The following is a 14,468-nucleotide window of genomic DNA, read 5'->3' as shown; positions in this document are numbered from 1 at the left end:
GGAGTTCAGTCTTACAAAAATGAGTGTCGAAAACTATTTTTACATGTATTTAGAGGAAAATACTATTGAAAATTTAAAAATAAACAAATGAAATGAAATAACATGAGGTTCTTAGATTAGATGATCCAATGTCCCTCCTAGCGCCAAATCCTGTTTTGTGGCAAAATCCCAATCCTAGATTGGTGGATGTGTTAATCGTGGCTACCATTATCCTAATGTCAATGGATTTAGAGTGTTCCTACTCCAGAAATCACTTGATCTAATGCCCTCTTTAAATCAATGAGCAACCTGAGGTCCTGGGATGCTGAGTCATTTGTCTGAATTGATACAGGTAATAAATAGCTGGCTCTCTCTCCACCTTTCTTCATTTGAGTTTGAAAACATTTTTTGTTTGTTTGTTTTTTGCCACTTGTTACTAGGCAATCTGGTACAAATCTTTTAACCACTAGCCTCAGTTTTCTTATCTGTTAAATGCTAGTAACAACATTTGGACAGTTTGCTTTCCCAGGTTTTTGTGAGAATCAAATGAAATCATGTTGCAAAATCCGTTAAAAGCCAGCATGATTCAGTTCTTGAAGTCAAGAAGACCTGAGTTCAAGGCCTTTCTCTGACAAATCTTGGCTGGGCAATTCTGGGAAAATCATTTAGTTTAACAGTCCCCCCAGCAACTTTCCAAGACCACAAACTGCACAACCGGTGATGATCAGTATTGGCAGAAGGAGTTTTCTCATTAAGACTTCCTTATACAAATTACATCATAAGTCAGAACTGGCCATCCTCACCTCCATGTTTTGTAAGCCTTACTAATAGAGAAAAATGGTAATGCACAAGAGACTTAGAAAGTCCAATAATTCTAGAATTAAAGTATATAGGAATCTTATCCTGAGATATCTCCAATCAGCGTCTGAGATCAATATTATTTCTGAATTTTGTTAGCCCTGCTCCAGTCCACCTAAAACCTGAGAATGGCCTCTCACCATCATTGCTTTTGAAAGATAACCCACATGAATCCTCTCTCAGCAGTTCTTACTTCAAAGATTTTGCTACTTTGGAACCCTTCTGCCAACTTCCAGAATCAGGTCTTTCTAATACTGTAAAACTGATGAGTTTACTAAGGATCAAGGTCCGCCTTGCAACACTAAATAAAAGAATCCTGTGTCCCCACAATCTTGCCTCTTCAACTGGATTAAATGGTCTGTGTGTGTTCTCCAAAGTATCTACCACTTAGCTTATCACAGTGGTCAAGTCAAGTCAACAAGCATTTATTGAATGTCTATTATGTGCTAGATGCTGTGCTAAGCCTTGGAGATACCAAATTTTTAAAAAGGCAAGGGACACACAGTCTAATGGAGGAAGCAATGCAAAAACACATATAGAAGCAAGACATATACAGGGTAAACTAGAGGTAATCAGAGAAGGAAAGGTACTAGTATTAAGGGGAATTAGGAAAAGTAGGATTTGAGTTGAATCTCAAAGGAAATTGGGAGGGAGAAGGAAGGAGGAAGAGCATTGCAGACAAAAGGAACAGCTAGTGAAAATATAACAAAACAGAATCATAGATGAAGAACTGGAGAGGGGTTTGGGGTGATTTAGTTTGGTTCTCTTATTTCATAGATGCGGTCATTGATTTCCTAAAATGTTAAGTGACTTGTTCAAAGTCACACAGATTGTAACGGAAGAGTCAGAAAACCTCTGATTCCAAATTGAACATACTTTCTTCTGTACCCTGGCAAGTGAAAAAAAGGGCAGACTCAGGAGTCCTGTCAGCTGTCATGGTATTTATTTCTGAGACTTCTTTAAGTCTGGCATCTTTGCATCTATTGTCTCCCTGGGAGAAGTAAGAAGCAGGATTAGCGGCAAAGTAAGGTTGGGAGTATTCCTGATGATTTACCAATACAACAAACTCAGGCAGGATTCCTTTCATACAGTTTTATTTCCACTCATATGGAAAATATGAGAAGGAAAAAAGCTCCACAAAGTTAACATGATCAAGAGTGGATACACGTACAATGGATAAGTACATGCACATGTTATATTTGTATACATACAGCATAGAGGCTTTTGTCTATGAAAATGTGGAGGTGAAAGGCATCTGAGAGAAAGCAATAGATGTGATTGACTCTAAAGCCAGCTTATCTCTGAAACTGCCCAGCTTGCTACTGCCATTGAAATCAAGGGCACAAATTGAGGAGGAAGAGGAAAAGAAAAAAGAGGAGAGAAAGAATACAGTGCCATAGGCTTATATTTATGCTCAAATCAATCAGCTCTGGTTTGCATGGGATATATAGAGATTACCCTTTCTCTCCCCCTAGGGACCATGGGAATAGTGCTTACCTGACCACCAAGTGAGAGGGACAGAGATTGAAAGTCATGTATAAGGGAAGGGCCTTGACCTAGCGTATAAGCATGGCTGCTTATATCTCCAGTAATACTGCTACTTTAAGCAGGAGTCTTAGAGGAACTAATTTGTAGAAGAAGAGTAAATTATTTTATTGACAAATCAATTTAATCTACTAATTAATTAATAACCGGGGGGGGAAGTCTTCTGTAAAATGGCATCTGGATTCAACAAAGAAGGCAGGAGATAGAAATAAAATGAAGACAAGAAAAGAAGAGAGAGATATTGGAAATCTCTCAAAGGCAGGGATTAAGTTTTGGGAAGTCTTTTAAACTACTCTATTCCTTATATCCTTCAATGTCACAAACACAGTGGCTACTTTCTATGATAAATAGATATTGATTAAAGCATAGACTATTCATAATATTAATTTTCACTGTTTTTTTTCTCTCTGTGTCATAGACATGTTCTATATGCACAACTCAAAACTTATCTCCTCTGTGATCTATCTTCCCCATCACATTTAGGATTTCACAGTACAGAATCACAGCTTCTCTTTCATGAACCACCTCCTCCTCTATCTCTGCTCATCCTCACCCTAAAGGTAGGTGGGAAGACAGAGCTGGGAGTCAGAATGAATGTCACCCAAAACAAACTATTTAATGATGGTGAAAGGGAATAGGGCAGAGACATCATTGGAAAATACTTTCAACAAGTTGTATGAAGAGGAGCTTGATGCAAAAACCTCCTATTCCCATATTGCTTCCTTTATCTTGTCTCCAGTAATGTAGTTGGACATCAGGTTTATACTGCCTCTTGACTGTAATGAGAAGTATTTTTTTTAAAAGTGTTTAGGATATACTCAATTCCCTGTAAATTCAATCCACAGCATTTACCTACTATCTGCAGGGTTGAAGATATGGTAGGAAAGTACAAAAGCAGAATGAATTAATAAGTATGATTCCTTGATTCCACTTTAGGTAAATCCCTACCGTATTAAATCAAAAACAACAATGCCTGTTAAAGAAATCAGGGATGTTCTGTATTCACTCTAAGAAGGAGGGCAAACCTTTTCCCTCAATGATAAAATGAGGGAAATGGACAGTTCTAACATTATATTTAATTCTAGAATTTTGGTTTTATATCATAGATCTAGCCAAAGGAATACTTAAAACCCAGAGCCAAAGTAACTTCTAGAATGGGCAGATATTAGCACTAGAAATTATTTAGTCCAACCTTATAATTTTACAGATAAGAAAATATATTTGATTTGTACAATTATATCCCAGAGTATCTACATTTCTTGTATTTGTGATCATCATTAGCGATCTTTGAAAAATCATAAAAAATAGGAAAAGTGCTTTGATCAGAGATGATAAAATATCAATTTTCAAAAAGGAGAGGAAAAAAGAAGTTAAAATTCATAAACCAATAAGTACAGCATCCAACGCCTGGAAAATTATAGTTCAGGTTATTGAATGGATTGATTTGTCAGCTCAGCCAAATTTGGATTCACTAAGAATAAATCATATCATTCTCTTTTTTGACAAGGTTACTAACTAGACTGGTAGATCAAGAGAAGATTGTCATTACAGCATATTTGGATTTCAGTGAGATACTTGACAAAGGTTCTAATGATATACAAGATTGAGAAATATATGGGCTCACTAAAGACATTTAAGTGAATTCATAACTAATTGAATGACCAGACCTGAAGAGTATTGATTAATGGATTAATCAATATGGAAAGAGATCTTATAAGTGATTTGCTAGAAGGATCTGTCCTTGGTGCTGTTTGCTTTAACAGATTCATAAAGGGAAAGGCATAGATAGCATACTTATCAAATTTGCTAAGGATATGAACAGAGAGGGAAGGCAAATGCATTGCATTTAAAAAAGAAGAGACAAAAAGAACTCAAAATACTGTGATAATAAATGAAGTCTAACATGAATTTTAATTGAGAAAATTAGAATGTCTTACATTTTGGTACAAATGGGCTAGACTTGACTGTGTAGCAGCTCGTGTGAAGAAATTTAAAGATTGAAGGAATGGCAAACCCAATGAGAGCCAATCATATCATATAGTAGCCAAAAAAAAAATTGGTCATTGGGCTGCATCAAATGGTATTATGTCCAGAAGAATGGAGGTGATGATCCTTACTAAGCTCTTTTCTTTGTTAGATCTCACTTGAAATAATGAGGTTAGTTCTCAATGACAAATTTGAGGAAGTACCAAGATGGTAGGAAGACTGAAAATGAAATCACATGAAGAAAGGCTGAAGGAATTTAGAATGTTTCAAGTAAAGAAGATGAGAGAGAAGGGAAGAGAGAAAGACAACAATTTTTAAATGTTTGAAGGATTATCTTGTGGAAGAGGGATAGGTCTTCTTCTCTGGCTTTTAGGGGACAGAACTAAGATTGCATTGATATCAAAAGAGGCAGAAAAGTTCAATAGAAGGAGGAATTTTTAGGCAATTAGAGCTATCTGAAAAGAGAATGAATACTCAATTCTCTATTGACAGATGTATTCAAGCAAAGGGAAGATGAACATGAGATCCTAAAGTGGGGATTCATATGTCAGTAAAGTGTACTACCACAATCAAGAAGACAGGGAAATTGAAGCACAGGACAAGGAATCAGTAGCTCCTGCCAATTGTGCTAATTAGCCTCTTTTCCATTTTGAGGCTGCCAGCAGGACCAGTATTCCTAAAATGAATAGCCTTAGTTCTACAGAATGAATAGCTACAGAATTGATTTAGTTGACAGAATGGAAAGGAAGAGCATCAAGTGAGATCTCTTTGGAATAATAGTTTAATTTGAAGATGAAGGGCAGATCTACTGTTTCCTGGATAGTTTCCATATGTATTTGTGATCATCCTTCATGGAGTCTTGTTCATTAGGATGTTCTTCAAAGCACTTGAGGGATAAAGTTGAGAGATAATGACACTTTTATGAAATCAAGACAGATGGATTCTTAAATATTTTCTCAAGGTGTTCCTTCATCAGTGGTTATGGAATCTTGATACAGTAGTTGAACCCTTCAGATCCTCTTCAAGTCATGGATTTTATTAAGAAGAAAGTCTGGACTTACTTAAGAAATTTAGAATGATAATTACTTATGGGATCTTTCAGTGGAAAGGAAGTCTCTGAGGAGATTAAAAATGCAATCTTCTCATTATCAGGTAGAGAAGAAAGAATCGAAAAAGAAATAACTCTGAGTGATCAATGTCATAGATATGGGGAAAAGAGAAACCTAATGGTGTTTGGTCTTGGGAGATTAAATATATTCTAAAAAAAAATGATTTCTCCAAGTGTACATGAGACACCATTGAAAGGGGGAGTTCAGGAGATGGTGATGGTGGGAAGATGGGGAAAAGGAGGGAGCCACACACAGAATAACCTAAACCCATTTGAAGCAAACATGAAAAAGGGTAAGTAGCTTTGTATTAAAAAAAGATGGAGCAAGATTATAAAACAAAAGTTCTAATAGAGCTAGTAACAAGTAGGAGAAAAAAAATCTTCTCCAAGAAAGGAAGACTGAGGTATTCTTGTCAGAACCCCGGATATACCTTGGAGACCAGCCAAGGGCTTTAACCTGAGGACCAGGCAAGAAGGAAAGAAAATGGGAGGGAGAGGCCCATAGAGCAGAATATGGTGATTAGGCAAGGGAAGAGGGAATAAATTATTGAGAAAGGGAATGGAAGCTTAGGACCTATCCCATTGAAAAATCAGTCATGAAAGAGGAAAAGATAAGATTTTAATTAGTTTCCTCCAGGTCCCAAATGGATTTTTATAATGGGTTCTCAAAATAGATCATTAAATAGATCAAAACAAGTAGATTCCAAACTAGAGCTCTTAGATCCCCAGCTTGTGTTACAAAGTTAATGCTGGTAAAACAGAATTTATCCTGACCAGCTATCTATGACCTGGAAGCTGCTGCCAGAATCTAGCTCTAAAACTTTAAGCTCTAAAGCTAGGAATCATTTCTCTGTGATCAACTCTGATCATTTGTCACAATCACAAGCAGGAAGAGTCAATGTTCAAAGATACCCATGGTCTTCTAAGATGTGGGGATGGTGGGAGGCTGTGATAGATATACTCCTTTGTCGCTTGGAAGTCAGAAAATTGGTCCCAGGCGAGGACCATTAAAAAAAGACAGCACCAGTATTTATACTGACCATAGGGAAGATGAAGCAATCAAGAAGTACTAAGTCAAGGAAGAATGGAACTCACAACATTGACCTCCACTGACCACTAGGTGTCACTAATGTGTCTCATCTTAAATATGGAGGTAAGTGCATTTCCACATGATGGAAGAGGCTTCTGGGAAGTATCCAGTTGTCCCCTCCCTTCTTCCTACCTTTTATGCTATTTTCTGAATAGTAGAAATATTGGGTAGGTGGTGACAGTCTCCAACGGTTAATTTGGCTAATTTAGAACCATATAGACAGATACCAGATGAGGAAGCTGGCATTGGTGAATGACCAAACCTAAAATTGTGACAACTTGAAGGCATTAGACATCTCACTGTGGGTGGTCAAAGGAGATTTGGAATCTCTGCCCTTCTACAAATCCGATTTCTATTTCTGTGTTGTGCTTCGTCTAATCCTACCAATCCATTCCATCTAGATACTCCATAATTCCCACATTCCCTTCTACTCACTGCTCTTTCTCTGTTCCTACACTTTCTCAACACACTTGAAGATGTGAGAAATTTCACATATGGAAGGAAGGGGAAATCTTCTAGCCTACAATTCTCAGAAAATGCAAAAAGATCCTCAACTGACACCATCATGAGACCATCCATTTCAAAAGCTAACCAGGAAGATATGAGGTTGCCTGAGATTGGACCTTGCTAGAATACCAGATTTACTTCTTTCTAGAAGTTCTTGGCCATTCCTAGTTACACTCTTTCTGTTAAACAAAAAGACTATGGGCAAATATCTTCCCATATTGAGCTTGATGCCAATAGGGAGTACAAAAGGAAACAACAATCCTGGGTCTAGACATAACTCTTCTCCTAAATGAAGGTCTTCTAGTTTGGGAAGAAACAACTTCTCTCCTAGGTCAAGGTCAATAATCAAGATGCCATTTCATAAACAATACCATTATTGGAATGGTGAGGTAGGGATGGGAATAATGGTGAAGGAGAGAAAGAAGGTCAGGTAAAGCACATATAGTTTGATACTTCTAAGTGGGTGAAGGGGCGCCTAAAAATGGAAAGTACAGTTGGTAAGAAGTTTGGGATTGGCATTTATATATGGGAGAGACAGTTCTTTGAATCTGGTAGATCAACAGTAAGTTCTTAGACTTCATTCTCCCACATGAGGGAAAAGAAATGCAATAATGAACGTGGAACTGTCTTCCTTCTTTCTTAGGGAACCCTACATGGATGGAGGAAGGAAAAGCCCAGAGAGGGTAGAAAAGGCAATGGAGCAAGTCAGGAAGTGGGAACATGGACCACCCCTGACTGAGAAGTGTTCAAGTCTCTTCGGAGAAGTCCAGTTGGCATCAAGGTGCAAGTTAGATGATCACAGACTGCAGGAGCCGGAAACACATCATCAGGTCTAGTGGAATAGGTGGCTTTAGCTGGTTCCCATCGAGTCGCAGGTAACGGAGGTGAGGCACATTTTCCAAGTCTGAGGAGAAGTCATGAAATGCAACCAAGTTGTTGGGGCAGATCTGGGTCCCGTTGATTTCTATGGAGAGAGAAAGAGGAGAAGAGGATAAGCCAAAGGAAGAAGATGGTAGACATGTGTTAGGATTCAGATGAGGAAGAAATTACAGCAGGAAAAAGGCTGGAATCAGGATTTCTGAATGACTAGAAGCTAGGAGGTGGGGTCTGATGTTTCCAGGGTAGCTTTCCCTGTGTGTTTGTGGTTCCTGTTATCCATGTCCCCACTGGATTGTCCTGAATATGTTGCATGCTGCCTGAGAGCTAAAGTTAGGAGATGAAGATTCTGTATTACAATGTTCTCTTTGACCCTGGATGACTAGGGAGAATAGACTTGGAATAGGTTTTCCTCTATATACTACAGGGTTCTGCACCTTTATTCCCCTGGCATATATATCTATGTGACCAAAGATCAGAGACAGTGTGCAATGATTGATTTCCCTCTTACACACCATTGAATATCTACCTGCCTCACAGCTCCCCTCTGCTCAACAAATCTATACCTGGCCTCCATCTGATTAGAAAAGGTCATAAATCTGGAAATACTGTCTCATTTTACCATCCTGACTCCTGGCCAGAGAGTATTAGGGCTAGATGTTCTACTAAATGCTAATGTTGCTGATAAAGATGTGTTTTCTTTATTTCACTGGTTTAATCTGGACTAGAAATAGCTAAATATAGTGGGAAGAAAAAGGTTTTAGTTCTGACCACCATTTGTTAGTACATACTACTAACAAGGTCACAACCTTGCCAAGTTACTTATCTCTCAGCCTCAATTTTCTCATCTGTAAAATGAGAGTGCTAGACAAGTAAACCTGTCTCATATACCTACAAGATTATGATAACATTTAATCAAATAACAAACATTTATTAAGAATCTGATAAATTCAAGTCTAGGAATATGAGGACAAAATTGAAGCAGTCCTTGTCTTTAATGTGTTAACATTTCTATCACAGGACCTAAGGAGATTGTATATATGAAAATACTTCAAAATCATATAGTACCCTACCCCCTAAAATATTTTATAGCCCTTTAACATTTATAGAACACTTTGCTCACAACAACCTTATGAAGAATATATTTTAATCTATTTTGTAAATTAGGAAACTGACTCTTAAAGAGCTTAATAATTGCTCCTATTTTCACATCCAGTAGAAGTCATGGCCTGCATTTGAACCCAGAGTTCTTGACTCCAAGTCCAGAGCTCTTTCCATTCACTACACCATTTTAACTATTACTGAGGATGTAATTATCAGATTGAATCAGATTTGACTGGTTCTCTTGAACTTCTGACAGAAACACAAACAAGAGAACAGGACAGTGTTTGATAGGGATGGTTTCAGATACAATTTTTATTACTTTGTCATCTCATTCACTGGTTGTTGGTCTCTGCTGAGGATCTTAGGAAGTCTACAACATAATCTACCATATAACACTTCTTTTTTTTTTTTTTTTGCTATTTTTTATTTTTTTATTATAGCTTTTTTTATTTACAAAACATATACATGGATATTTTTCAACATTGACCTTCTTCTGTTCCAAATTTTTCCCTCCTTCTCCCCACCCCCTCCCTTAGATGGCAGGTAGTCCAATACATGTTAAATATGTTAAAAATATATGTTAAATCCAATATATGTATACATATTTATACCGTTATCTTGCTGCACAAGAAAAATCAGATCTACAAAGAAAAAAAAACCCGAGAAGGAAAACAAAAATGCAAGCAAACAATAACAGAAATAGTGAAAATGCACATAACACTTCTTTAGTGAGTTATATCATATCTGGAAAGCCATCTGGATCAAGTAGATCCTCCCTGAGCCATTCTGATCTACCACCAAAAAAAATCTCACTTGACTCTTGCTTTTCTTCCTTTCCAATACACATGATTTTGTAATGGATGAACAAAGGAACCTCTTAAATACCAGTCTAGAATCTCTTTATATATTACCTACAGTCATCCTTAGAGTAAGCAAAAAGCTAGTACTTATGTCAAAACTATTAGCAACACTGCTGTCATCCTCTTCCCACATATCAGCTGTTCTTCCTTTCTGGTTGTAGCGATGGAACTCATATCTAGTGTCCATACCCTTTTATTCTCCAATCTAAGGAGGGAAAGTGCCTTTTCTACCATACTAGGCAGCTGCTGGACCACTGTTTTATTTTACATATGGCCAACCCAGCATAACTTTATTTGGTAGTCCCTATCTCTCTTTATCTCTCATGTTGGAGAAGCTGGTATTTGTCCTAATAGCTGGACAGTACTAAGAACAACTCAAATCATTCTCTTTGCCTGTTTTGTATCTTCAAAGTTCTGCCAATAGGAATGAATATTTTTTCTTTGGTAGTTTCTCTATTCAGGAATTGTTTTATACCCTGATCCCTTCTTTCTTTTTAAGTACTAAAAATTTCTTGGTCCAACATGCAGATAGCCAAGGTAACAAACATGGTAACTAACATTCTTACCTCTCTCCTCTCAGGGAGCTTTCTTTAGCTCTTGGATCCACATGGCACATTATACTATGGAATTGGGTTCTTATTAATCTGGTGGAGTTCTGGGGGTGCTATATATACTCCCTTTATGGTGAGCCCAATCTAGGGAAGGTGCATTGCTGTGGTCTCTAGTCTTAGGTGCTCTCATATAACATATGACAAGGGTACCACACTAAAAATATGAGTCTTACAGTGCTCAGTAGAGTTATACTCAGAGGTAATAAAACTTGTATCACCCATAAAAGTAATTCCAACTATTTCATATTTTCCCTAGGATTCCCTTCTGTTCTTAATCCTGGGTCTAACAGTATTACAAGGTTAGGTGATTAGGGATATTACCCCTAAAAGATAAACTATGCTGACCTTGGTATCACTAATTCTGAGAAGCTTGGTACTGATGGCTGACCCTCAGCATATGAGCTTAGTATTTTCTTGCTTATTCATCCACAACAGATCCTTCTGCCTGTTCTTGTCAGAGCTTGTTTCCTTTACTTTCATATATGCATGTGCACCAGAGTCATCAGGCTATCTGGAATGGATTGCCTTGATAACTCATTTTAGAGATCACTATTTAGAAATCTCCCTTCCAAAGATTTCTCTCAGCATTTTTATGCTGATAAAATAAGCAGGTGTATCCTTTGCTGTCAACAATTATAACTCTGGGAGCCACTGCTACTACCTCTAGTTACCAGTGAGAACTTTTATGGAAACTCCTCATATAGAGAAGTTTATATCTTACCCTAGAGTCAATAAGTGGCCGTGTAAGCTTCCTAATCATGGGAGTGTACTTTACCAGTGTTAATTCTGTAGCTGTGTAGAGGATGAGATTAGAAAGGGAGAGACTGAAAGTTAGGAGATCAATTAAGAGGCTATTGCAATACTTCAGACAAGAGGTACTGTAGTAATGATTCTTAGGAATCATTTGAGATATGAGAAACAGTCTTGAATTCTAAGGTGTGCCTCATAATCAATCTGTAGCATCCTACTTCTTATGAGGATTACCAAATGGAAACAAGCATTAAAGCAGTGCACATAAAAATGTATGTAGAATAAATATACTGCCTTTGAAGAAGGACAGGAGTGCAATAATTATAGAGATGAAGAAAGTTCTCCTGTAGGAAGACCTGAGCTTGTTTGAAGGAAGCCATGGATTGCTAGCATTGGAGAGAGGGCCAGATCTGGAGTCAGTAATACCAAAGTTGAAATCTACCTTCAGACACTAGCTGAATGATCCTCAGCAAGTCACTTAACCCTGTTTGCCTCAGTTTTCTTTTAAATGAGCTGGGGAATATCAGACACATTGAACTTCACAGAGAAGCTTATCTCAGCCCATAATGAAATTAGAAAGGAAGGGAGGAATAGAGGCTAATAGAAAGGAAAACAGAAGTTGAAGGGAAAAGGTATAAGAAAAAGGGAGGAACTGCAAAAGGGGAGGGTTGTTTGAGGGAGGGAATGGTCAGTAAAAAAAATACTAAAGAGGGAGGAAAGGAGGAAAGGGGAAAGAAAAATATAACTGGGGATAAACGATGGCAGAAAATTTAGAGTTAGTAATTTTATTTGTGAATGTGAATGGGATAAACTCTCCCATAAAACAGAAGCAGATACCAGACTGGATTAAAAGCCAGAATCCTACAATTTGTTGTTTACAAGAAACACATTTAAAGCAGAGGGCTATATTTAAAGTAAAGATAAAAGGCTGGAGCAGAATCGATTATGCTTTAGCTGAATTTAAAAAAAAAGGAAGGGACAGAAATCCTGATCTTAGATCAAGCAAAAGCAAAAATAAATCTAATTAAAAGAGATAAAGAAGGAAACTGCATTCTACTAAAAGGTATCATAGATAATGAAGTAATATCAATACTAAACATATATGCACCAAGTGGTATAGAATCCAAATCCCTGGAGAAGAAGTTAAGAATGCTGCAAGACAAATTAGACAGCAAAACTATACTAGTGGGGGATCTCAACCTTGCTCTCTCAGAACTAGATAAATCAAACCACAAAATAAATAAGAAAGAAGTTAAGAAGATAAATAGAATCCTGGAAAAGTTAGGGATGATAGACCTTTGGAGAAAATTGAGTGGAGACAGGGAATATACTTTTTTTCTTGGCCATACATGGAACCTATACAACAATTGAGCATATATTAGGGCATAAAAACCTCAAAATCAAATGCAGAAAGGAAAAAATAGTAAGTGCATTTTTTCAGATCATGATGCAATAAAAATTACATGCAATAAAAGGCCAGGGGGAAATAGATCAAAAATTAATTGGAAACTAAATAATCTAATCCTAAAGAATGAGTGTATGGAACAACAAAACATAGACACAATCAGTAATTTCATCCAAGAGAATGACAAAAATGAGACTACATACCAAAATTTGTGGGATATATTTCTAGGTGTTTACTTGAATAAAATAGAGAAAGAGAAGATCAATGAATTGGGCTTGCAACTTAACCCCCAAGTGAAAATTACCAAATTTATCAAAACTGAAATTCTGAAAATAAAAGGGGAGATTAATACAATTGAAAGTAATAAAACTATTGAATTAATAAACAAAACTAAGAGTTGGTTTTATGAAAACCAGCAAAATAGATAAACCTTTATTTAATTTTATTAGGAAAAGGAAAGAAGAAAATCAAATTGTTAATCTCAAAAATGAAAAGGGAGAGCTTTCCACCAATGAAAAGGAAATTAAAGCAATAATTAGGAATTATTTTGCTCAACTATATGTCAATAAATTTGATGATCTAAGTGAAATAAAGGAATACCCACCAAAAAATACAGATTGCCCAGATTAACAGAAGAGGAAAAAATTACTTAAATAGTCCCATTTTAGATAAATAAATAAAACAAGCTATTAAGTCCCTAAGAAAACATCTCTAGGGCCAGATGGATTTATGTGTGAATTCTACCAAACATTTAAAGAACAATTAATTTCAATACTATGCAAACTATTTTAAAAAATAGGAAAAAAAGGCGTGCTACCAAATTCTCTTTATAACACAGATATGATGCTGATACCTAAACCAGGCAAGGTCAAAACAGAGAAAGAAAATTATACACCAATTTCCCTAATGAATTTTGATGCAAAAATCTTAAATAAAATATTAACAAAGAAATTACAGGAAGTCATCCCCAGGATAATATATCATGACCAAGTAGGATTTATACCAGGAATTCAAGGCTGGTTCAATATTAGGAAAACTATTAGCATAATTGACTATATCAATAGCCAAACTAACAAAAGTCATATGATTATCTCAATAGATGCAGAAAAAGCATTTGATAAAATCCAACACCCATTCCTATTCAAAATACTAGAGAGTATAGAAATAAATGCAGTTTTCTTTAAAATGATCAATAACATCTATTTAAAACCATCAGCAAGCATCATATGTAATGGGGGCAAACTGAAACCATTCCCAATAAAATCAGGGGTGAAACATGGTTGCCCACTATCACCATTACTATTCAATATTGTATTAGAAATGTTAGCTTTGGCAATGAGAGAAGAAAAAGAGATTAAAGGAATTAGCCTACCTATACCAGACATAAAATCATATCATAAAGCAGCAGTCATCAAAACCATTTGGTTAAGAAATAGAGTAGCTATTTCTTATATCCCAAAGATATCCCAAAGGAGGGAATATCCCAAAGAGATCTTAAAGGAGGGAAAGGGACCCACATGTGCAAAATGTTTGTGGCCGCTCTTTTTGTAGTGGCTAGAAACTGGAAACTGAATAGATGCCCATCAAATGGAGAATGGCTGAATAAATTATGGTATATGAATGTTATGGAATATTATTGTTTTATAAGAAACGACCAGCAGGATGATTTCAGAGATGCTTGGAAAGACTTACATGAACTGATGCTAAGTGAAATGAGCAAAACCAGGAGATCGTTATACACAGCAACAACAAGACTATACAATGATCAATTCTGATGGATGTAGCGCTC

At 36.5% G+C, this 14,468-nt stretch overlaps 1 protein-coding gene across 1 annotated transcript in view; it reads right to left on the bottom strand.

Moving 5' to 3' along the window:
* Positions 1-1,914: 1,914 nt before the first annotated feature.
* The window catches only part of PRELP (proline and arginine rich end leucine rich repeat protein), a 35,111-nt gene continuing 22,557 nt past the window's right edge, over positions 1,915-14,468 (bottom strand). The window contains exon 3 of the mRNA XM_003767603.4: positions 1,915-8,037. Coding sequence (XP_003767651.2) covers positions 7,862-8,037 — 176 coding nt within the window. The 3' untranslated portion in view covers positions 1,915-7,861. The remainder of the gene's footprint in view (positions 8,038-14,468) is intronic.

The sequence above is a fragment of the Sarcophilus harrisii genome, chromosome 4 (genome assembly GCF_902635505.1).
Source record: "Sarcophilus harrisii chromosome 4, mSarHar1.11, whole genome shotgun sequence".
Taxonomy (NCBI): Eukaryota; Metazoa; Chordata; class Mammalia; order Dasyuromorphia; family Dasyuridae; genus Sarcophilus; species Sarcophilus harrisii.
Note: the sequence above shows the minus strand (reverse complement) of the source record. Positions and strands in the feature narration are given on the sequence as shown.